Source organism: Oenanthe melanoleuca, chromosome 1A, assembly GCF_029582105.1.
Source record: "Oenanthe melanoleuca isolate GR-GAL-2019-014 chromosome 1A, OMel1.0, whole genome shotgun sequence".
In the NCBI taxonomy this organism is placed as follows: domain Eukaryota; kingdom Metazoa; phylum Chordata; class Aves; order Passeriformes; family Muscicapidae; genus Oenanthe; species Oenanthe melanoleuca.
The window spans coordinates 43,389,892-43,413,786 of NC_079334.1; the positions used below are offsets into that span (position 1 = coordinate 43,389,892).

General features: G+C 35.2%; 1 protein-coding gene across 25 annotated transcripts in view; it reads right to left on the reverse strand.

Annotated features, from left to right (window-relative positions):
* Positions 1–552: 552 nt before the first annotated feature.
* NRCAM (neuronal cell adhesion molecule) overlaps positions 553–23,895 on the reverse strand; it is a 138,448-nt gene continuing 115,105 nt past the window's right edge. For 5 of the 25 annotated variants that reach the window (XM_056482366.1, XM_056482363.1, XM_056482365.1 and 2 more), the window contains 7 exons: positions 20,968–21,033; positions 20,329–20,454; positions 19,120–19,272; positions 15,539–15,670; positions 12,332–12,410; positions 6,813–10,586; positions 2,831–2,912 (listed from right to left, as the gene is read on the reverse strand). In XM_056482366.1, coding sequence (XP_056338341.1) covers positions 8,744–10,586; positions 12,332–12,410; positions 15,539–15,670; positions 19,120–19,272; positions 20,329–20,454; positions 20,968–21,033 — 2,399 coding nt within the window. In that variant the 3' untranslated portion in view covers positions 2,831–2,912; positions 6,813–8,743. Of the gene's footprint in view, positions 2,913–6,812; positions 10,804–12,331; positions 12,411–15,538; positions 15,671–19,119; positions 19,273–20,328; positions 20,455–20,967; positions 21,034–23,895 lie in introns of those variants that run through there. The other 20 variants (XM_056482380.1, XM_056482377.1, XM_056482376.1 and 17 more) reach the window with 13 other exon arrangements.

Genomic DNA, 23,895 nt, shown 5'->3' on the forward strand with positions numbered 1-23,895 from the left:
CAGTCTGTTTCCATTCACATACAGAATAGACAAGATATGAAAAGAGCATTGCAATGGATTTTGTGTACTGTAAAAGTTGATAACTAAAAATTCCTTACTTCATATACTATGTAAAAACAGATAACCATAAATTTTTATGTCAGACAATTCCTTTAGGACACAAAGTCCTTATCTGGAATCCAATCTGAGGGCTCTTAATTTCAAATCTACATTCTTACTTTCTCTTATTCACTCTTACAGGTATGGAACATGACTTTCATTTTTTTCCTATGCAGTAATATGACTAAATAAATAATATAAACATCCATGAAAGTAAAATGCAAATAATAGACTTCAATGGGAAATGGTCAGACAAATGTACCATTTTTTCAAATAGTAGCATGTGAAGGTAGGCAACTTTCTGTAAATAATTTGGTGGCAATAATGGAGGTTCTGTAACATCATGGGAACAACTTCTGTCACAGTTCTTTCAGGCTGTTTTTCAACTTGGAATTCCGAATTAAAAGACAAATCTGATGTGATTTTTATTGCTAGTGTAAACAGAACAAACAGTGAAATTTTAAAACCACATTTATTTTTAATACAAAATCTGTTGCACTATTACAGAAGTGAGCCTGTATGTTTACCCCCACATGCACAGATAAGTCAGCATCTACAATTAAATAAGAAAAAAATGATATTTTATTTTTACCAAAACCATTTGCAAATCCTGTGAAGAAATGTTCTCTTTGTGCTTTGTAATCAATGTTCATATAATCCATTTCATATTTCAGTTCCCATTAAAAAAACTGACCAATGGAAAGCTCAAAGGTGCAAACGAAGCTTATTACAGCTGAGTTACATTTGGGATTACTTCAGTTGTGCTTTACCTACAATATATACATGAAAGCTGCAAGGTGTCCTATGGGCTAATGTAGTGCACTGGCAAAAGCTCTGAATGGTTCAGTTGGAATCTGCAGGAAATGAGCAGATCACTATTTTGTTTTCACAGAAAAAAAAAAAAAAATTAAGTAGATGCTTTAAAATACCATGCACACCATTGGCTATAGTACTTCTTACACAGTACAACATAAGCTTTCTTGGTTTATTTGTCTGTAACACCTAGAAGCATATAGCATCTACGCTTTAAGTGTATTTACAAATTCAACAAAATATCTACATATAAAAAGCTTACTTAAAATTAAACTTGATGCAAGTTATGAAAAACCAATTTATTGGCAAATGAAACTGAGCATTCCTTCAACCATAGGTTGTTATAAAAATTTATATTTGGAGGTAAACATTTGATTGATATAGTATGCGAGGAAATAATTTTTTAACCGATAAGGGTAATCCTTTACCAATAAACCATATTAGCACTTGTCAGATGGAATGCTGTGGTTCCAGGTGGTAACCCCCACACTGCTTCAGGCTGGAGATAATTACAAAGCTGCCACACTGATCAGGCTGGGACACAGAGAGAAATGCACTCTCACCGATGGAGTCAGATGGTTTGGGTTTTTAATTATTTATTTTACAAGAGCTTATACCTTGCTGTGTTAGTAAATAATTTAACTCTGGTTGTGTTTTGGGATTTTTGTTGGTTTGTTTATTTTCATTTTTGTTTTAAGTACTCTAAGGCCATGAAAACATGTTGTGCTGTAATTGTGTAGAAAGCATTTTTTAAAGGGAAAAAATTATACTGTTGTTCATGTAATTTAAAATATTTTAAACTTTCAATTTTTAGCACAACTGTTTCATAACACTTCTTTTTCTTCACATTTTTCCTTTATTTGGCAATGACAGTAGTCTGCTAATCACAGTTTACTGCACCAACTGATTTAGTAGTACAGCGCATTACGGAATGCATATTGTATAAAGGCACTGAATGTACTTTGCCCTGTGTTTTCTGGAATATTTTCCCTCATTTTTAAAGTTTTTCTTTCAGTGACTGTACAAATTCCAAAATGCATTGCAATGCATATCTTTTATGCCCTAAAATCAATTCAATGTGTTTTGATGTAAAAATAGAACACTGTACTGCTGTAATACTTGATAGATTAAAAAGGCTATAAAGTAATAGGAGCAAAGAGCAGATAATAGGGTCTCATTAAGCATCAGCAAATGCAAGTGTCATACTTAAATCATTTAGCAATTATATACTGTACATACTGTTCCTAACTGTCTTGCAAAAAGACATATGATAGCTAGACATTAAGTCACCAATTTCACAACAATGTCCACAAAGACATTGAAGTTCTATATAATACTACTATAACACTCTGACAATGAGAACGGAATTCATATCCAGGGATTCAGCTGAGGACTGCATAACAAATTGTCAAACCATTTTTTTATAGTGTACACAGGATTATCTGTAAGTTGTGTAGGGGTTTTTTTTCCATGCATTATCAACAGGAAACAAAATTACAAGTTGAAATTACTGTTTGTGTCAGTTCCTTTAAAAAGAAAAGTAAAAATACCCAAGTTTTGAACAAAATTTCAATTTTCTATTTTGATTCATAGTAACATACCACTTACTGTGTCATTATGCTGTGTACTGGTAACCTGCATATTCTCATAGCATTAACATCTGGTGGTGAGGAGCTCCGTTACCTGTGTGTTCATAGTATGAGAAGGAGGATGTACAAGTGCTTTAAGCAAACTGAAGATAGAAGGGGATCGAGTTCTGTGGTTACACAAATGAATTCATGGCATTTACAGGAGAAGGGGCCTCAGAGCTTTCATTTCCTTCTGCAGGTTCTTTCTCTTTTTTACCACTATATTGTCCAATAAAGGAGCCATCCTCATTGAACTGACCATTTACACCTTCTCCATAGTCAACTAAACTATCATCACTGTCTTCTTTTTTCACAGTTCTGTCTGAAGGTGTCCGGCTTCCTTTTTTTAGAGGTTTATGGTCCTCTGCATCACTGGAGACACAAACAAACAAACATGGGATTAACTGATGTACTATTAAGACAAAATCAGCCATGCATGCAGAGTTTATGAAAAGCATGTGTGCAGCCCTATAATCCTTTAGTAAACTCACATCACATTGTAGAGACAAATCAATATGATGCAGTTCACATGAAAACATGGTGTAAGAATGGTTTAAACAGCGAATGTCTTCAGTGGAGGGAGGGGGAGTTGTGGTTTCTTGTATTTATTTTTCCCCATCGTGCATGACTTTTCATTGGTAAGACCTGGGCCCTTGGCTTGGAGGCCATGTAGATGCAACTGCAAGCATTAAGAAGTGGATTGTAAAGTTATAAGAAAATAATTTATTTGTTCTCCAAAGTAACAAGCTTATGATATGCCGTGAAGTTAGTCTGTTAAACTTCTTAATTTCTTTGACTCCTTGAAAATGAATGAAGAATGAATCTGGTTAAATGAAATATACTGATTTTCTTTACTAGTATAAAGAAAATAAAAGTGCTGCATTTCAAATAATTTGTTACATAATGCAGGCCAGACTTGCAATTTTCAACCTTACCTTTCAAGAGACCTACATATTCCATTAAAAGGGTGCAGAAGAAACAAATGAAAATAGCCTAAGAAGAAAAGCAAAGTCCATATCCTGATAGTGATCAGTATTTTATCAATAATAAATTGCTCTTAAAATTGCTACAATATTTACTGTATTACAGGTAAAGGAACAATTTAGCTTACAGTAGCTGGAATAAAGGAGTTGAGTGCATGCTTATTCTTTTTCATTTCTTATCAGATCTATCTCCCTGCCCTACTCCATGACTGATAATGTTCAGACAAGGATGATGGTGATTTGGAGGACAACAGAAAAAGGAAAGGAAAGAAAGGCCAGTAGAGATCTCTGTAGCAAAGCACTGTGGTCTTTCCTTTGTCAGTGGAAAAGCTACAGCACCATCAACATCCTTAAAAAAATTTGCAGCTGTGATAGGCTTGTATTTCATGAAAGACATATAGTTGGGCTTTTTTCAGAATCCTTTACACTGTACTTCAGTTTCAAGATGAAGATTTCAGCAGCAGCTCCAAAGCATTTTTAACTGAAACCCACTATTGCCAGCTGCACTTTTGGGTGCAATTATTTACCTTGTTTTAAACAGAACATGTGACTTGATTTGCATATGGGGTACAAAAAAAGGAAGTGACTTGATATTTTTATTTAGAGTCACAGCTTATGGGAAATATTTTAAAAGCACATATAAAATACTAGAGAAAATAAATTACATTTTAAAATTTCTAGAAGACTAGGTTGAATATATACTCAGCAAATTAATTTAACCTCTAATTCCTAAAACCTAACATCTTAGTTCTTCAAATAATACATTTTTTCCCTAATTAATACCTTTGAACACCCAGAGAAACCATATATCTGTATATTATCTAGGATGTACAAAGCCACGAATCATATAGTAAGCCTGTTGAGAAACTATTGCTTGAAAACCATTACACCCACTTTCCATCAAGCTGTTTCTCCTCATCTCATCACTTTTTTTTTTGTTGTTGTTGTTGTTGTTGCTGTTGTTTTTGGAAAACACTAAGTTATTAAATTCTAAAGGTAGGCCACCTCTAATATGCATATACTTACAGAAAAAGCATACCAGAGATTTTATCATTCTGCATATACACTGGAAAAAAAGTGGTAAGAATATCTCTCTTGTTTACATGTAAGAGAATCTTCATGCTCAAAGCACACAAAAGCAAAACCTCTGAATGTGACTGTATCAGGCTTGATGTTCTACTTATTGCTGTGTACAAGGCATGAGGATAAATGTCTGTGCTCACTCATGCTGCAAACATACAGACCACTAACACTTAAAAGACTGTACTCCAAAATTTCAATAATCCAGCAGCAAAGTGAAAATGTTTATAACACTGTGGACAGAAGCACATACTAAGATATTACTGAAGAGAGTTCATTTTGGAAGGACACTATATTTAAAAGGTTGAAGATGAAATTGAGTATTTAATACTCATACACAATGTAGTTTCACCAATGCCCCCATCAGAAGGTATTAAAGTCATTAAAACAGCCTGTACAAGTCAAATGAAGGCCAGGCCCTCCTTTTGAAATAGTAACCAGACCTAGTCCCATGGAAGATCTGTTTTCTGGGTAACACTGTTAAGGAAAGAACATTGGCATATGGTTTATTGTTTAATTTCAGGTGAATAACTTCATAATTCCTTACACCATAATACACTGAAATGAAAATAAATTAAAACTGCAATTGCAACCAGGACAGCATCATATTCTAATTGGTTATGAATCTCTTTGCAAATAGTCTAAAGTATGACCCTAACCAGTGTAATTCACTAGGCTGGAATATACCTAAATAAACATATTGCTACTGTACTAAAAATATCAACATTTTTGTGTTTAATCCAATGAAAAGCTTGATTTGCCTTTACAATTTGGAAAAATCTGAGTGAGAATTTCTGCTTATTTATATTTTTGCAAACAAAGTTTATGTATAAGACAAACAATGAAGAAGTACTTACACGGTTGCATTGTGAATAAGATTTTTCTATATTTTAGTCAGGATGTGAATTCTACTATCTCTATAATTAAAAGCCAACAAAACTACAGATTTACCCATGAGTGTATCTGCACGGAGGTGGGCCCTGGTGTGACAGCACAGTCACAGCAAGTGCAAAAATCAAATCTGAACCTGGGGATTCCTTCACTTGTTGCACTACATAAGTCTAGAGAGAGGTTCTGCCAGGACTCTGGCATTGGAAAAACAAGTGGGATTATACAAGATGCTTTATACTTCTGGTTCAGAAAAGAAAACATATGCCATAGTACCATTTTTTCTGTATCAAACTGGATTATTAAGTCTTAGATGAACACAGTGTTTTGGGTGGAATAGAAAGAAATTGAGGAAGAAAGACCAAAAAAACAAACAAATGGGAGAAGGAGAAAAAAGTGAACATAACAATGTTTTGGACAACACTTTTGCTACCCTGGGGATTCAAAACAGAGGAGAGGCTCTGGTGCTCTGGTGAAATGAATGCATTATCTGTTTGTTGCTAGGAAGCAAACTGCAAAACTGCTGAATAACATTAGGAAGAGCTATAGAACACTTTTGGCTGTAGAATATATAATATTATATTGCCAAAACATGGAAAAGCCATAAATTTTGATACTGTACCCACAAGGTTTGCCAACCTTGCTTACAATTGTACATAAAACTATTCCAAAATGCAATCAGGCTAAATCATAGTTTCTTTCAGTTTCTGTTTGTGGTTTTATTTGCTGACTTTTATTATGTCCCTAGTGTAATATTGTGATATTAAATTAAAGTAAAAATTGGGTTGACTGAAATTTCAGTGGAAAATTGAAGAAGTTTTTTAAAGTGTCATTTATGCAGTGCATATAATTAATAACCAGAAAACAGTACTGGAAGGGAATGAAAATGAGGTGAGAATGGGTATGAATTCTTTATTTAGAGCCATGGAAGTTAAGTGTATTCATACTTCTATTGTTTTTTGCTATATAAATAAATTCCATACTAGTACCTTTTTAAAAATGAAAATTTCTCAAAGAAGACTTGTATGTACCAATAATTTTGGTAAGTACTTATATGTACCATATACTCTTCAGTAAGAACAGTGTTTAATATTAAATAATAATCTAAAAGTGTGATTTAAATATTAATCATTACTGATTACTATTATATGAATATGTTTCTCTTTCTTCTTAGTTTAATGAAACACGTATCAAACGTGAAGCTAATTATTAAGAGACATAAGAAGTATGAAGGCAATAATAACATAGGTGCAAAGTACAAATTTATTTGTTTAAAAAAAGTAATTTCACAAGCTTATCAGTTATTGAAAGAAATATGTACCTTGAAATCTCCTTTCTTCTTTCAACTTTTCAATTTTTCTTCCTTAGTTATGGGTATATGCAGCAACCAGTCAGAATGAGGAAGACACTTTTACGATGCCTCTGCAGTCCAGCAGGCAACTAGTTCCCAACTAAACTTTGCCACATTCATAGACATGCAAAAGACTCAATATATGGTTAGCAATTTACTGCTTTTCCTTAAAGCACAACTGTCAGGTGAAAGGCAACATGAAACAAAGTGGGTAAAGCATTCTGGGCTATGAGACACAGAAAGTGGATGCAGAAGATGAAAACTGTTGGCACTAAATTCCTTTTTCTGTGACCACAGATCAATAGCCCAGAAATGCTTAAGTAAAAGCAATCAGGTAAAGCCACAGAAATACCTTCTGCTATGACTTCCTTGCATACTCCAGGAGAATCTGTCCCTATACCTAACGGGTTTCTGCTCATACTCCTAAATAACTAGGACTAAATTATGAGTCCTAATATTATTAGAGTTCATCCAGACTTCAAAACATTTTACTATTTCTTATTTAGCTAAGACTTAAGCACACTTATATTAATCTTCTGAGTAATTTTTCATTAACATCTCTCTAATACTCAATCTTCAATCCTGGCAGAAACTGGAAAAACTGGATGATGAAGCTTTAAAAAGCAATGTGTTGAAAAAGTTGTTAATCACACAAGTATTTAAGAAATAAAACAAGAATTGTCAAAGAAAGCACATGTGTGTAAATTACAATACAGTAAGACCACTGCCAAATCCAATTTGACTGTTCAGTTTTTCAGGCAGTCCATAGAGATAATCTCTTGTTCTGGAAGGGACCAAGCTTAGAATTACAGTCTTGGGGCACAAATCATGGCTAGGTCCCTGTGGAAACACACCTAAGCTTCAAGTTAAGTAACTACAAAAGAAAAAAACCCACAGTTGTGGTTACAAACTTTATTTTCATTGTTAATCAACTCAGAAGAAGAAGGAACAGTAATATATTATCCAGCAATCCCAGAACACTATGCCACAGTGTCTCACAGCATATCCTAGAATTTCTAGGAAAAATACTGTGTATCAAAATATTGAAGAAAAGAGACAAAATAATTCACCAAAATGTGCAAAAATCCTGTGTTACCACACTAGCATTCCTACTATTGGAGTTGCCTTGTTCTATTTTATCTTCCTAAGAACATTCTACACACCACTGGACTTCTGTCCCTCCCTTGTAGCTACTTGCTTACAGTCTTCCTGCCCATGAACCCATGGGTCTGTAGCTGTCCTAACTTCTAAATTTCTCTCAATTTATGGACCAGGAGGAATATTTAGACTTATCTAAACACCTATGCTGATCTCAACACACATCTGTGGTATTTATTCTGTTTCTTGCAGTTTCTTGGTGTAGACAATGACTGTCCACAATTTACTTTCTCAATCTTTTGCAACTAAGAAAACCACTGAGAATGCAGTGTAGATTGCTATGGAGGCACTGTTTTCCCTTATTATGTAAAAAAAAGGAATCCATCCAGTCACAGGAATCCACAATCATTCCATGGTTCCCGAAACACCTGCATTTCCTAAAGCATTATTTCCTTCAGCAGATCAATATGACAGAAAAATCTCATGTTGTCTGGTCCTGCAGGATACTTTCATGCAGAAAGTATTTTCCTAGTTGAAGTTTAGGAGTGCAAAACTTCAAACAAAAAAGACCACTAGGAAGGCTAGAAATAAAATGTGAAAAAACCCTCCCCTAAAACTGAGAGCTATCATTTCTCTAGAATATCTTAATTAGTCATTAAGATTTAAGTAACTTCATAATTGAAATCTTACTTTGAAACAACTAATTTTGTAAGCATTGGGTTTATTTGTCCAAAAATATTGAAACATTTCCATGTCTTTCACTCTTCTCAGTTCTTGAGAAACTAGGAAGCAAGTCTATATTCTTAGAAAGTTCCTCTTGATGGTCTGGTATCTCTCTGAAAGTGAGATGTCTTTTCGTACTTGGCATGAAATGATTGTGAGACCTTATACTTTCCCTTCCCTCCTTTGAACTTTGGAGGAGAACGCAAGGAGCTCACACACTTGTGAGGAGAACAGGAAGAGCTTCCAGCAGAGCTCTTATTTTTCCTCTGATGTAATAAGTGTTTGTGTTCTGAGAAATCCTTCATGATCTGGGCTAAGGATTCACCAAACAGCTTGCCTCCTGTGTATGGTAAAGACAGCAGTTTGTATTTCAGACCTAGCGATGAGCTCCAAGGACGCAGCCATAGAGCTCTCCAGGCTACAGTAAGGCACGCCACATTTTTAACAGTGAGTCTAAGAGAATCCTCAGCTGCATCATGGATAAAATTAGCTGCAATTTTACACAACCTGCGTTTCCTCTGCATGGCACCAGATGGGACCCATTTCTTTCTGAATCCGGCTCGTTCTCCTTCTAACCATATTAGTAAAGCTTTAGAAGCATAACTGCAGTAGATAGATACTCCAAGCTGGGCTGCAACTAGCTTGAAAGATCTTTTAATTGCTTCCTCAATCTTTCTGTCAGTAGGATCTTTAGGGAGAGCATCTGTATTATGACGCACTGACAGCACAGAACCACCAGTAACCAATGCTCTGTCTACCTCAGGCAAGGTTCCCCACAAAGCAGCTTTATCTACTGGAAAAGGATAGAGCTTACGTAGGACTGATGGGGCTTCATGCCTGGCTTCAGGATTTCCCCAAATCCTGCAGACAAGATCTTCCACAGCTGAATGGATAGGAAGTGCATTATCTACCTTGCTTTCTTCAGAGGGGATAAGCAGTTCTTCTGAAGCACATTCAGATTTGGAAGATTTTAGCATTAGCACCCTCTTTATGTGTTCAAAGAGGTAATTCTGATTCTCCATGTCAAATTTACGCAGAGGATCTAGTCCTTCTGGATCTTCTGTAGGGGGCTCAGATGCCGCCTCCTCATCTTCAGGGGCTGATTCAACCACCAAGGCCTTGTCAGCCTTAGGCTTCTCCTTCCCAGAAGCTGTTTGATCTTTTAAACTGTCCATATGATCAGACTCAAAACTCATCTGGGAACTGCTCTCAGATGCTTCTACAGGAACCAGTGGAACTTCTGCAACTGGTACCCTGGGATGCTTTAGTGAATGGGACCTAGCCTGTGCCACAGACGTTATGCTTTGTCTGGCTGCTGTCAAAGCTTCCTTTAAGACAGTGGCCAGCTCAGGCAAGATTACAGATTTCATTAGTGAATTATTTTCAGATTCAGAGAAGTGAGTAGTAGTAGAAGGTCTTACCTTCCTGTGGCAGGAGCTCTGAGTGTCTTCTGAATCTGAGCTGCAGTCTGGGGTCTGGCTGCACCAGTGCTGAAGAGAGGAATGCTGCCTTGCCAGTAAGCCACCAATTGAGTTGCAGCTGAGGGGTTGCTGGAAAGGGGGTGGCTGTCCTGCCTGAGAATCTGAGCCTTCCTCCGACCCCATTATCTGTTGCTCAGAATCATGAGGTCTAGAGCCATGCCTGTACTTCCATTCGTCTGATCTCTTTTCCTCTCGGCAGAGGGAAGCAGAGAAAGAACTAACCCTTGTAAGCTCTGAAGACTGCCTAGCCCTCCTCCTGGTGTAGGAGGCCTCTGATCTGGTGCTGGAGTATTGATCCCCTGACCTTCTGAAGAAGTTGGATCTGTCAGATCTCACAGACTTTGCTTTGGTAAAGACAGGGTCTGCTTCAGGAGAATTGACACAGCTACCTTTTCTTTTCTTTTCCTTGTCCAGTTTCTTTCCTGTCCAAGCAGACATGGACCTGAAGTGATGAAAAAAGTTCAAAATACTCGAATTCCTAGATCTTTCAAAAATTACATTTTTTTCCAAGGGAAACCCTATACCCTTTTTCCTCAAAGAAGCACCGCATCATGTGAGGCAGACAAACTGGGAACTGAGTGACTGCAGTGATGCTGGGCTGCAGAGAGGATGACAAGGTATCTTCTGTAATCTGACTGGTTGCTGCTCCTGCCCTGTCTCTAAGGAAAAAAGAGGAAAGCCCAATATAGACTAATTACACAGAAATACATTTTAAAAAGGAGTTTTTGCAGGGTACATAGAATGAATTTCATGAAAGCTTGGCGTGCATCTGCCCACATTCACCAGACATGAGTGAACAAATGCATTATAAAATAATTTAATAAAGCTCTAAATCATTCTTTAGATTAACTCAAGCCACTTAAATATGGAGACATAAATTCAAATCTTGCTACATGTTACACATGAAAGCAGGCCTGAATACTTATTCCAGGCCTGAGAAAAAATGTACTGAGGTCATCGTTTGTACAATTCTGTACAAAGATCAGTTTCTGCTGCTGAAAGTTCCAAGAATTGAGACCCAGCGGAGCAATAAAGGAGTATGCAAACTAGGCTTCCCAGGAAAACTTATACTGTACTTTTAAAACTCTACTTTCAAAGATTGCTTCGCACATCCCTTTTTATCAGTTGAATTTACGAAATTAATGTGCACTTACAGCTCAAATAAAATACTATTCTGAACTCATTAACCTAAGAACTGAGTATATTGTTTTTAATCAAATAAGAATAAACAGAAACTGCTTCTTAGCATTCAGAACTCTATATCTAGTCCTGTCAGATAAAGATGTACCTTTGTCTTCTATGAAGAAGCCATGGCAACAAAGTCAATCCTTCTTGAAAAAATCGTCTTTTTCTATGTACATTTGCAAATAATAAAGGACTTCTACACTGCTTTTGACAGAGGAATGCACTATAAAATCTACTGTAACACTACGCAAAATGTAATTGCAGTCACCTATTTAGAAAATAATATTATTTTTTGTACTAATCAATAAACAAATAAACTGCTTATTTAATAAGCTATATTCATAGCTGTTATGAATAGTCTTGCCAAGGCATGTTTTTGGTAATGGCAGATTTGGCGAGACTGCATTTACTATAAAGGAAGAGAGTCATGAATAAGAGCTGTGTTGCATGCTTTGAAGCTGCTTGCTATATATCTTGTACTGAAATACATGAAAGGGAGATTCATTTTCTTGGAGGACACTTCTTCACCTCTGTGTACAACATCACTTCTTTGTTATTGGATTAGATGTTAGTACTGGCAGCTATTTTAAATGTATTTGTTTTCCAGTCAACACCAGATTGTCTTTATTAGGCTTCAGTTAGAAATTTATTTTCAAAAACTATACTGCTCAACATAGTGTCCTAACTGAAAGGACACTGTATCTGGCATTTGAACTATCTGAAAGATGGCTTTGTAGATGAAGATTCCACACTTACTTTCTAACACATACAATTGAGTTTGAATCTGGTTTTCACCTTGCATTAGCAAATGGCTTATACTAAGCTTGGATATTTTCTTTTTCCTAGTGGTGTGGTAGAAATGCTATTTTTAGTTCTAAATAACACTGGATACAGAATCTTTGACATGGAAAAAAAGTTAGTTCTAAATTAATAAGTGTGATACTATATACAGTACATGTGTGACATGAACACTGAATATGACAAAACGCAACAGCTGCTCACCTGTATTCACCAAATGTTCCATCATCTTCCTTCATAGGTTGTATTTCTGGATCAGCATGTGCATCCTCCTTTTCCTTCACTAAAATATTTGAAATAGTAATTTTTATCATGAAACAGCAAGATGAGAAAGTCTAAGACCTTAGTTTCTCCAACTGATCATATTTGGTAGGAATGTGGTTTGTATATTTTTTTAAAATGGGGCCTTAGGATATTGCTTTTTTTTATTTTAAAGAAAAAGATCTGTTAATTAGCTATAGAATTTTATTTTTGTTCAGTATGATTGTATGTCATTTCATATTAGCAGAACTTTTTCTTTCTTTTATTTCTAGCACTGAAGACTGAGAGTTGTTTAAAATCCTACTAAAATAAGTTGTTTATTTAGATTATTAGTAGAGTTATTGTTTAATCAAATTTGAATTACTTAGTTCTACTTTACAATGTTCTCTATTTCTTCTTCATATTCTTCTCATACTGATTGATAAAACTGACTCAGATTCAGTTTTGTTCTCTGCTAGTTTGTATATTTTCTGCTTTAATTTCATGTAGTAAACCTCCAGAGAATTTTAGATATTTTTTTCTATTATTAATAATTCTCAAGATACTAGGCATGGTCTGTTAATTTCTTCTTTTCTACAACATTATCAAACCCAATGCAAAGTCATATACACTGGAACCTAAATTTTACGAAATTGTATCTCTTGCACATTCTGGTTTTAGGTTTAATCCTTGTTCACTGGTGGGAATAAATCCAGGCATATAACTTGTCCCTAAAAGATAATAAATATAGCACATTGACACAGAAACCCACCAGCACCTGAGGAGTCAGATATTTACAGATGACATTTATTCCTATAAGTTAAGAGTGTTGACAGGATAAAACAATATACTGAGTTTAAGAATTATATTTATGGCTCTTCCCTTTTAATTTCTGTTTTTTTGGCATCTATTCAAATCTTTCCCTTGTCTAGAAGATAGTTATATAATCCAATACACAATCTCTTGTCTTTTACTTTGGTAGTTTCCACACTTTGTTTGTACATCATTGATTTATGTGCCATTATTTAAGAGGATATGAATCATTCCTGACAGTGTTTACTGAGTCCATAATTGCAATAACACATAACACCTTGAGATATATCAGGCTGCTATAATTTCATAATGAAGTAATTGATTACTTTCTACAAACCACAGGCAACCTCAAGATGACATGCAAAAATTATGATGATAAAGAGTTCATAACTTAAATTTTCATAGATTTCATAACTTAGTGCTTTCCCTTAGTCCTTACCTGTGGAACAGTACATTTGCAATGACCCAAAAAGCACAAAGTCGCTGCTATAAACACCAGTACATACTGATTCTGGAAATCTTATAAAATAATCCAGGCCCACCTTTATGTATATGTATACGTATACGTGTATGTAGATGTCCATGAAAAAATGTATACCTTCCAACTAATAATTCTGCAGAAGCAGCAAAAAAGGGACAGAATATCAAGGATCCACAAGATAATGACAACCTAGCATCCAACAGCCCTCTACACTTTTACTCAAAACCTGTTTCACCCTCCTCTAGATGGTGGTTCACTCCATGTCCTCCCTACTCTTTTCAGTTTCATCATTTCACTTGTTTTAGTCACCTGAATCACTTCTTCTATATCCTCTGTTATCTAATTTTCTCTTTAAAAAAATCCAAGTATTAGGGAAAAAACCTTAAGATGATGTCTTCAGCCCATCATACAACTCTATTTAACACTGTGTTCCTTAATCATCTGTTTTCTTCATAGGCATAGGCAGCTGGAACAGAAACTTCTCTTACCTAATTTTTGCTGTCACTACAAATCTTCATTCTCTCTGTAAAACAATCTAACAGTTTGACTGGGCAGAGTAGGGTTCTTGTACTTAATAATCTGATTCTCTCAACAAATAATCTGCTATTCTATTCCAGCAGATTTCCATATGAAGAGCTAAAGTTCTTAGTGTTCCTTGATACTAAGTTTTCAGAAGTGCACTGGTCAAAACAAGCAGGAGAAAATAAAATAAAGCGTAGACTTTTCTTGCATACTTTTCTAAATGCATCCATGTTTTTCATGCCCAAATTAACAGTATGAACTTCAAGAAGTTCAAGTTGACTTTAAATAAGCATTTTAGAGTCTGGATATTAATGTTATTTCCAAACCTCAGGAGAAAATAATATTTTCATGAAATCAAGATTTTACATGAAACTTAGTAACTGCACTTTTTATTGTAGCTAGAATAGGAGAATGAAAAATCAGATCATCCTTTGATGCTCACTTGAAGTTAATTCATAGCCACTCACACCTCAACAGCTGCTCTGAGATCCTGTCTGACAGTACTGTGCAAACTGGTTTTCACTATCCATTTCAAGAGAGCTCTGGTCTATAGAGCTACTCCATAGAAAGAAATATAAGACCAGGGAAAGATATATATATATGATACCTTCATGTCCACATACATACATACATGCCTTTTGTAAAATGTACTCCAGAAGAGATGCGTGTTTTGATAGAATACATATATCGTGTAGTTTCAATTTTTAATGAAAAATTATAAAACATACTTGGTCATTCCTATTTCTACCATTTCAAAAATGCTTATTCTATACCTCCTCTTAGAAAGAAAAAAAACTATAAAAAAACACCTCCAGCCTAACTGAAGGATGATAACTTTAAACTTAGCTGCAAAACTGCAGAGACTGAAGATGACACAGATTCTGTGAAGGAACTCAAGGTATTTGAAACAATATAAAATATGAAGAGATTTGTCCTGTGACATGCATTCCCCATAATTTAAAATAACCAGTAGTTATGATTTAGACTTTCTGATCAAATAAATTCTAACTCAAATCATGTTAGTGGATTAAACCTATTTTGCATTGGACTTCACAAAGTGGAATGTGCACTAGTGGTGATGTTCCAAACAAAGCTCAAACCTCTCTAGAGAGCTCATGCTCTGATACAACCCTCCAGGAATGAAGAAGGTCCTTCTCTAACACTGAAATAAATTCAGGTTTTCTACCAATAGGCACAAGGCTCCTGTCAAGCCCACCAAATGATAAGACTGATTTGCCATATACACAGTATATGTAAATGTAAACAAGAAGCAAATGTCATTTTCCAGTAAGCCTGAGATTTGTATTAATGGGTTACCAATAGATGGATTTTACTGTCCTGGTTAAATAGCATACCTGGATACTTGCCACCCTTATTCCTCCTTATGAAGCAAACAATCAATAAAATCAAGATCAGAAGAGCAACAGCACACATGAGACCAATGAACCATCCTTGAGTAGCGATGTCTACCTGCCGGCTTGCCATTGCTAGAGACAAAAGAAGAAAAATTATGTTTCACTGCGTTTAAATACTATGCTAATTCAGGTAAATAACAGCCAATATAATGTTCATTAAAGAATAACATTCATTGTGAAAAATAGATAGCATTAAGAAAAACAGTGATTATGGATTTTGTGAGTATTTTCATTATTCAGAATATTTCCAAGTACCTATGCATAGAAGTTACTTTTCAGTATATAAGAAGTCTGCTAACATTCAAGCTTAGCAACTACTTTACAAAATCTGCACACATACTACATTGCTTTCCACAAACCTCAGAACTATTCTCAACTATTTTGAATTAATTAAACTATGAAATGAAGTTTCAAGTTATAATTCCAACAAACATGTCAACTGCCTTCTCAAAATGAATAAAAAGCCAATACTGATTAGCTAATGCATTCCCATTGTTCTGAAATGGGGAAACGGTTGGGTCATCCAAGGGCCCTAACATTCAATTTCAACTAAAAATCAACAGTGAAGTATCCTTTAAAACCTTATTAAGCATCAAGCTTTCTTTCTTTCCTCAAACCCATATCTCATCCTACAATTAATTTATTGTGATTGCCCTGATTTAGCATTAGTGAGAGCTTAACACGATGCAACTGGGAAGCCTTTCGTTGGCACTGTTTCTCTCCAAATGCTGACTCTAGCTAGAAGGTAATGTAAATAATAAGCAAACTGCAAAGAAAATACTACAGGCACAAATAAGTACAGGAATTTTCTATGTGGTCTAGGGTCTGGATCTACTGGTCTCCAACATAGTAGGAGGATTATTCTGGTGAAGCTTATTTTCTACTCCACTGTTGGAAACACACTACAGGCAGCTTGACTTAGGATTTGCTGCCGGAAGGAAGTGAGAAGAGCAAGAGGATTTAGGGATTCATGCCTAAACAGAAGAAAATATGAAGTGGAAGAAGATGAACATCCATCCAAACCTATCTTATTCATTCTTCTGCTTCTTCTCCAGACCCAAGAGTGTGAAACTGTGAAAAGCTGCTCAACAGACTGAATTCAAACTGATGTCTCAGTGTCATTTTCTAGTTAAGAAGGAGTGTGAGGCAGGCAGCTTGGAAAAGCAGCTGTCAATGGTCCCACATTCCAAAGGGATTCTATGAAAATGCAAAGTACTTCTGATGTCTGGATACATCTCCAGTCCATTCCATACAGAAGACCAGTGTGTATTCTACTTTAGAAGTACTATGCTAACATTAACTCTTTCTTTAAATGCTTCAATTTTTGGTCTTACCGAGCAAAGCTATGACTTGATTTTCATTTAAGTAATTCAATGAGTTAATGTGCCTGGTTATAGTGGAGATACAATCAGGACACTTCTCAGCCCTTGTTTATGTTTTCTGATATTTTAGAAACTATTATATGCACAAGAATTTAAACTATTTTTGCAAAAAAGTCTCTACATGTCATATAAATATATAGTTCATATACTTAAATATTTATACTCTTATATATAAATATTAAAAAGTGGCAATTAAAAAAAATCACAAAGAGAATATTCCTCTGAACTATAAATGAAAATAAAACTTTGTTTTCATGTTAAGGTTAAAATTATTCTGAGTTTTGTGCATCTGCATTCATAATAAGGCATTAAATGCTGTATAATACATACTGCAACAAAATGCAAAAGCATTATGCACATTCAAAAGTAGTAAGAAAGAACATCAAGCCAAACAACTCATGCATATAAATATGCAAGATAGATGGGAAGGTGAAAACTTATTTATGCAGCTTCCTGTATTAACTTACTGCATTTCCAGTAGAAAAGGGTTTCTAGATCTCTGTGCATCTTTAAAAATGGCCCATTTCCTGCCTACACTAAGCAAATTATTTGCCTCAGGCAGAAAAACTTTGTGTCTTGTGGTGAACCACTAATGCAGGACTCAATGCAGAACACTGGACCCAGAATGCCCTAAAAGATAAACCTGCATACTGTGAAGATGCTCTATAGGAATGCTTGTTAAAAAAAAAAAAAAAAAAAAAAAGAAAGTGGGAGAAGCCTCATATTTGACATATCAGAGTTTAATTCCTAATTAAGGACATATTCCTCTCTTTGCCTCTTTGTTCACTCCATCTTTTTGCAGTGTTTAAAAGCCTTGGCCTAGGCTGAAGATAGTGTGACACAAGATTTTTCTGCAAGAAATAGGCTATTTATAATTTCATGCTGAACATTGAAACTTTCCATTATCAAGAAGCAGAAAGGATTGCCTAAAATCCCTTCTTCCTTAACTACACAAAGGCATGAGTCAACATGACTGGGAAAGTACACTAATCCTTATGTACTGACTCAGTGCTTTTTATGCAGAAAAATACTTTTGGGAGGGTTTTTGCAGATTGTTTTGAATTATATTTCAGTCTTGATCCTTGTTTACTGCTCCTTTAGGCTTCAGATGTGTATTTGCATAGCATTTCACAGGCAGGCTTTTGTACCACAGTTTCTGGTTCTGTGTTCAGCCCATACATATTTGCCTGGCATGTTATTCAGAACCATGTTTCAAACCTTCCTGCAACATGATAAACAGTGAAAAGAAACTGAGCAAAACAAAGCAAATAAATGATGATTTTAGAAAGTGTTCATTTTCAAGCTGGCATACCCATTATCTATTTTGTTGCCTGAGAATTGTATCTTAATGTTCAAGTGTATTTTCATATTTAATTTACTTTCTGGACTTGGTGGAGCTACTGCTGTATAACTATGCACTGCCCAAAATGCTTGGAATGAGCAGAAGTGGCTAGCAAAGACAAAAATAGTAACAGCTGACCAAAAACATGATGATGGCATGGCATGTGATGGCAACAACATATTCAGCATAACATCAAAAAACCTTCCAATAGAACCTTTTCCCTGAGTGGAATCGGCATTGCTGATGTGCTTACGAAGAAATAGGAGTGCAATATGAACATAAGGAACTTGAACAGCCTTACTGATTCCCAGGATATGTGCGACATCAAAATCCATCTAAAACTAGTATATGGCAGGAAAGGAGAAAATCTCTTAAGAGTGCTATAAATAGATTACATGAGACATCAAATTGAATCTGCACTTTCTGATGATGCAGATATTTTCGCTCTATAAAAAGAGACGTTATTTAAATACAGCCATCTAATTACACTAATTAGAAATATAAGAAATAGGTCATCTTCAGTGCACAGCACAGATGGAGTGTGAGGAGGGCATTAACTTGGCCCTAGTACAAATATCAGTCAAGTAGAGTGAATTGAAAGGATGGAAACATTCATAATCTACATATAAATGTACTGGCATTATTTAGGAGTTTATAAAATAATTTATTATTGCTCTATAAAAGGAACATGCAAAGATTCTAGCTGCAATATCTCCTCTCTAGAAGCAGTTCAGCATTTCAGCAGTTGGTCTACCACGGTTCTGACTATGATACAGAATTGGTACAGTGTGCCTCACCTGGACCTGTCTCAAACACATCCTCTGCACTCCTAAAACCAGACAGGCCCTCAGCACCAACCCGGACTTTATATGCTGTTCCTGGTGTTAAACCCTTTAAGACAAAGAAGCTTCGAGAACCATTTACAATTTCCTTTTTCCAATCTTCTTTGCCTATAAAAATTTTAGGAAAACAACATATTGGAATTTTAGTTTTCTCTGTATTACTAAAAGTTTCTAGACAAAATACTACTGACAGTTACTTGACTAAACTAAGGATCATCTGAGAAAAATAGCTGTTCTCTCAAAAATAATAAAATTATACAAAATCATGAGTAATAAATTGCATGCAACATATTGAAGAATACGTTGTACAGTAATTATGAAACTATTTTAAACATTTGTTCCATTGTACTAAAGAAATATAAATTTAATTTATCTTTAAAATGCTTATTGAACTTTGTAATTATGTGATACATTAAAATAGATTTTAGTCATTTAATTAAATGACACTTTTGCAGTTTCAGTCAATATTTATTTTGGTCAAGAAGTTCTGCTTGAAAATCTGATTCTCTCTTGTATCTTTTTTCTAGGACAATCTCAGCTATTTCTTTGGCCAATATCCAGAAAAATAGATTTCTTTTCCAATTTTCAGATTAGTCACCTTTAGTCACAACTTTAGAAAGACGGGTTATTTGAAAAGAAGTATCTTGCTTTTATTAGCTAACTTTGCTCTAATTATTACCAGTATTATCAAAGTTTTAAACCTGATTTTAGGCAATACTAGTACATAAATTGATTTATATCTTATTTTAAGGTTTAATTAAACAAAGTATACCTTATGTAATCTTTTTTCTTTCCTGAATTGGGCATAATTTAGGAAAATCCTTAAATCCTATTTTAATGCAAGTAATCATATTTTTACACATATAATCAGCTAATGATAAACAACTGCATGCGAACTATGTTTTTAGAAGTTCACGTTCAAAAGAATTTCTAAAATAATACAAAGGAACAAAGGTTCATATTCTATCTATTCATCAAAAACCCGCTAAACATTGATGTTTATTAAAATGAAAATTACTTGATCTTCCCGATCAAATTAAAAAACAATTTAACATGCTTAAGAACTATCATTAACACTGGGTCAATTTAAGACCCCATTTACTATAAAAATCCTCAAAAATACATCTCAAAACTTTAGCAGAATTTAATGAAATGACTTCTTACTGCCTGCTACACCATATTCAACATAAAAGTTCGCATGATCTGGTCCCTCATACTCCCAACTGATATTGGCATAGGTCTCAGCAGCAGCTGTTGTAACATTTCTGATCCTTGGATAAAGTGGTTGAACTAAATACACAACAGAAAAACAAAGCAGAATACGCAGTTGTGACTTCATACTTTAAAAAACAAAAATAAAAGAATTTACTATGTTAATTTAGACCATATAGAGGGAAAGTATAGCACATTTTTCATTGGTTCCATTACTGGAAATTAGTGACTAAAGTACTGTATTTTGAAATTTAACCCCAGGCAAGAAATACTAAGAAATTATAAAGTAAAATCTATGTACTTTACTGAGCATGCTCTGTACCACAAAAAGTGCCAATTACTTAAAAAGCACCTAACTCCCAAAATTTTGAAAAACATTCTTTCTATTCATCAGCAAGTAAAATGCAGACAGCTGGAAAGTGAAAACATTGTCAGGGTAATGAGAAATGGTAGGACAGAAGGAGGCATGAAGGTGGCACACTCCTCCCTTTATGGCATGTGGCACTGGATGGACTGCAAATGCCCCAAGTGCAAGCCCTCATAGGATTTTGGCTCCATTGCATTGATAGTGATAAAAAAGAAAGACAATACCCTTATAGAATGTTGGACGGACAGTGTGCATGACTGGGGAAGTTGCAAAAAGGATTTCTGAATATCCTTCACCATCAGAGATAGTAGGAAAGAAAAAATAAAGAGGAAAAACACTTTGCATCAAAAAGTGGCAGTTAACTAATACAGTGAAACCTTACCTGTTAAATAAATAACACATGCACATTCTAAGATCATGCAGGATTCAATTAGTTTTACTTGTTAAAATATGAAATAGCTAAGTGATACACATGTATTTGAAAACAAACAGAAGTATGTATGTACTGGCAGCTTTGCTTTCACAACTCCAGCTTTTGTTAATATTATGCATTCATGGCCCCTTTAGACACTGGAAAAGTAGACATCAGATATTGGAAAGCCAATATCAAAATACTCTGGTATGAAGGACACAAATCACTGGAATGCAAGGAGCTGCCCATTGTAAGGTACTGTGTCTTACTGCTGCCGTTCGGTCAGACAACAGCACTTTTCACAGATATGCAAAATGCCCACATCTCTGAAAAGAAGAGCTTCTCTCTTCAGCATTCTCAAATTAGCCACTTCTGTGCTCACACCTTAGTTCTTTGCTCATACCTTAGCTTGTTACAAATGGACATACAGCTCAGTGCCTCTGCTTGCCTAAGACTCATGAAAAAATAGATTTTAATAGTTCTAATGCTGTAACCAGGCAGATACAAAGAGCATGCTCCTCATCCATTTCATTCAACTAATGAAATTAGTTTTAACTGAAAATGCCTCACTTTGCCACTGACTTTTCTATCCTGCTAAAAATATTTCTATTAGGAGCATTAAAAATGCTTCCCAAAGGACCATGAAACATCAGAGGTAAGAACCTAGTCTCAGTAAAGCTAAATGACAGAATTCCAATGGCTTCATCTACAGAAGAAAATAAAATGAGCAAAAGCCTGTTATCTTGTTAAGGCAAGAGGGGCTGCACAGAATTTATTTATCCATTTAAGTTATTTTCTTCTTCTAACAGGCTGGCGTTGTCCATATGGCCAACTGAAAAAAGTTCAAAGTTACATGCACAGAGAAAATGGCTTTCTTGGGCATCTAGAACAGATGAAATAATGTGAGTACCATGTCTAGAAAGCTATAGTTTCTGATATTTTTTAAAATACCTAAATTAGGCAAATTCCATTAGTTCTTCTGATAATGTATTCTGATTATTATTATAATGTTTTACAAAATAAATTTTTTATCCCCATAATTACATCAGATATTTCTTAACTCTGTTCCAGCAGTGCTCATTCAACAACTCAATCTGTACTGCTCCCCATCTGATGTTTTTGTAGCTAAGTTGTGCTTATATATAATTTCTTTCACCAACCAAAATAATAAGGAATATGCAATAAAGAATAGATTTATTTCTTGTTAAAATCACCTGAATAAAATAATGAAGAAGCACTAGATTTAAAAAAAAAAAAAAAAAAAAAAAAAAAAGCAGCGCCACCTAGGTCTCCAAGTCACAACAACCTCCCTAAGAAATACCAAAGCCAGAGACGCCTGTGGGAAATCTAGCATGTAACCATATACACTATGGTAGTGAAAGGGGATTAGATTCTGCTTCTCTGTGCCACTTGGAGGTAGCAAGAATAAAGAAAAGCAGTCTCTAAATTTAGGAGGGTTCAGAGTCTGAGATTGCAGACAGGATATATAAACTTCCTTCCTGATTTACACATAGGAACAGGTGTTTATTTCAATAACCACCTCAGCACTTTTGCTGTGCCAAGAAAACAAGTCGTTTGTATTTGAAATATGACTTTTGTTTTGTTCCATTAAATTGTATTTTCTCAAAGCCATATTGTCCTGGATTTTGGTCTTCCATGGAAGATGTCGAATTAACAGCCCAACCATACGACTCATATTTGTCACAATATTAAAGACAGAAAAAACTGTTACCAATAATGTGTTTCATACTCCTACAAGCAGATGCCACAGAATTACCCCTAACTTCTCCCTTATACCTGAGCACTTGGGGAGGAAGGAAGCTCTCTCATCTTCTGTGAAAGACTCCAGATGATGGAGAGCTTCTGAATTACTAAGCAAATTCAATAATCCCCCAATCTTAACTTGTGAGGCATTTTTCCATCTCCAGTTTCCAGTTTCTTCTCTCATTAAAGAGTTGTCTGCTAGATTAAGATATCTTGTACAAGTCTTTCTGTTTATATGATTACATATAACTTGATTGCATCAAGTTTGCTCAGAAAGTTACCCTAATTTCCTTGGTATCTTAATTTCTAAATCCACTGAAGTGATTGATTTATGCTTATATTTATCAGATGTACTCATATCTGATTCCTACCAAGAGCTGTTTGCACAGATTTACCCACATGTAGTATTCAGTCAGATTTAAATTCTGTGTGTTTTAACCATTGAATATGCTGCACCATTAAATTTGTTCAGCAGCATATTTCTTTACAAAATTATTATTTTTGCAATTCTCCTCCTTTGCACTATTGCTTGATCTCATTTGCCGTCAGGCCTGCCAAGTTTTACTTCAGTCTGTTAAATGTGTCATATTTGCAACATGACTACACACAGAAGAACATAAAAGATGGCTGATGGATCCTGAGGTGGTGAAAGCCTGGAGGTGAACCGGTTACAACCTTTAAAGCTTGTAGTCAATCTACCCATACTCTTTGTCTTCTCTATCACCACACCTCTAATTATAACTAACCTCTCAGTTCTTCAATATGTTTCCCAGCACTGTTCACAAATGGAAAAGGTGTAATTGTCAGCTGGCAGAAGCTCCCAGCGTGTGCAAGCACCAGTTGGGGAAAAGGGGAAGAATGGGGTGGGCAGAAAACTTTGTCCTGGAGAGCACAGCACTGTGCTCTCTCATCTGTAACTATGCCCCCACTGAACAGCGGTGCTGTCAAAAGCATCACTCTAAAAACCATGGGAATA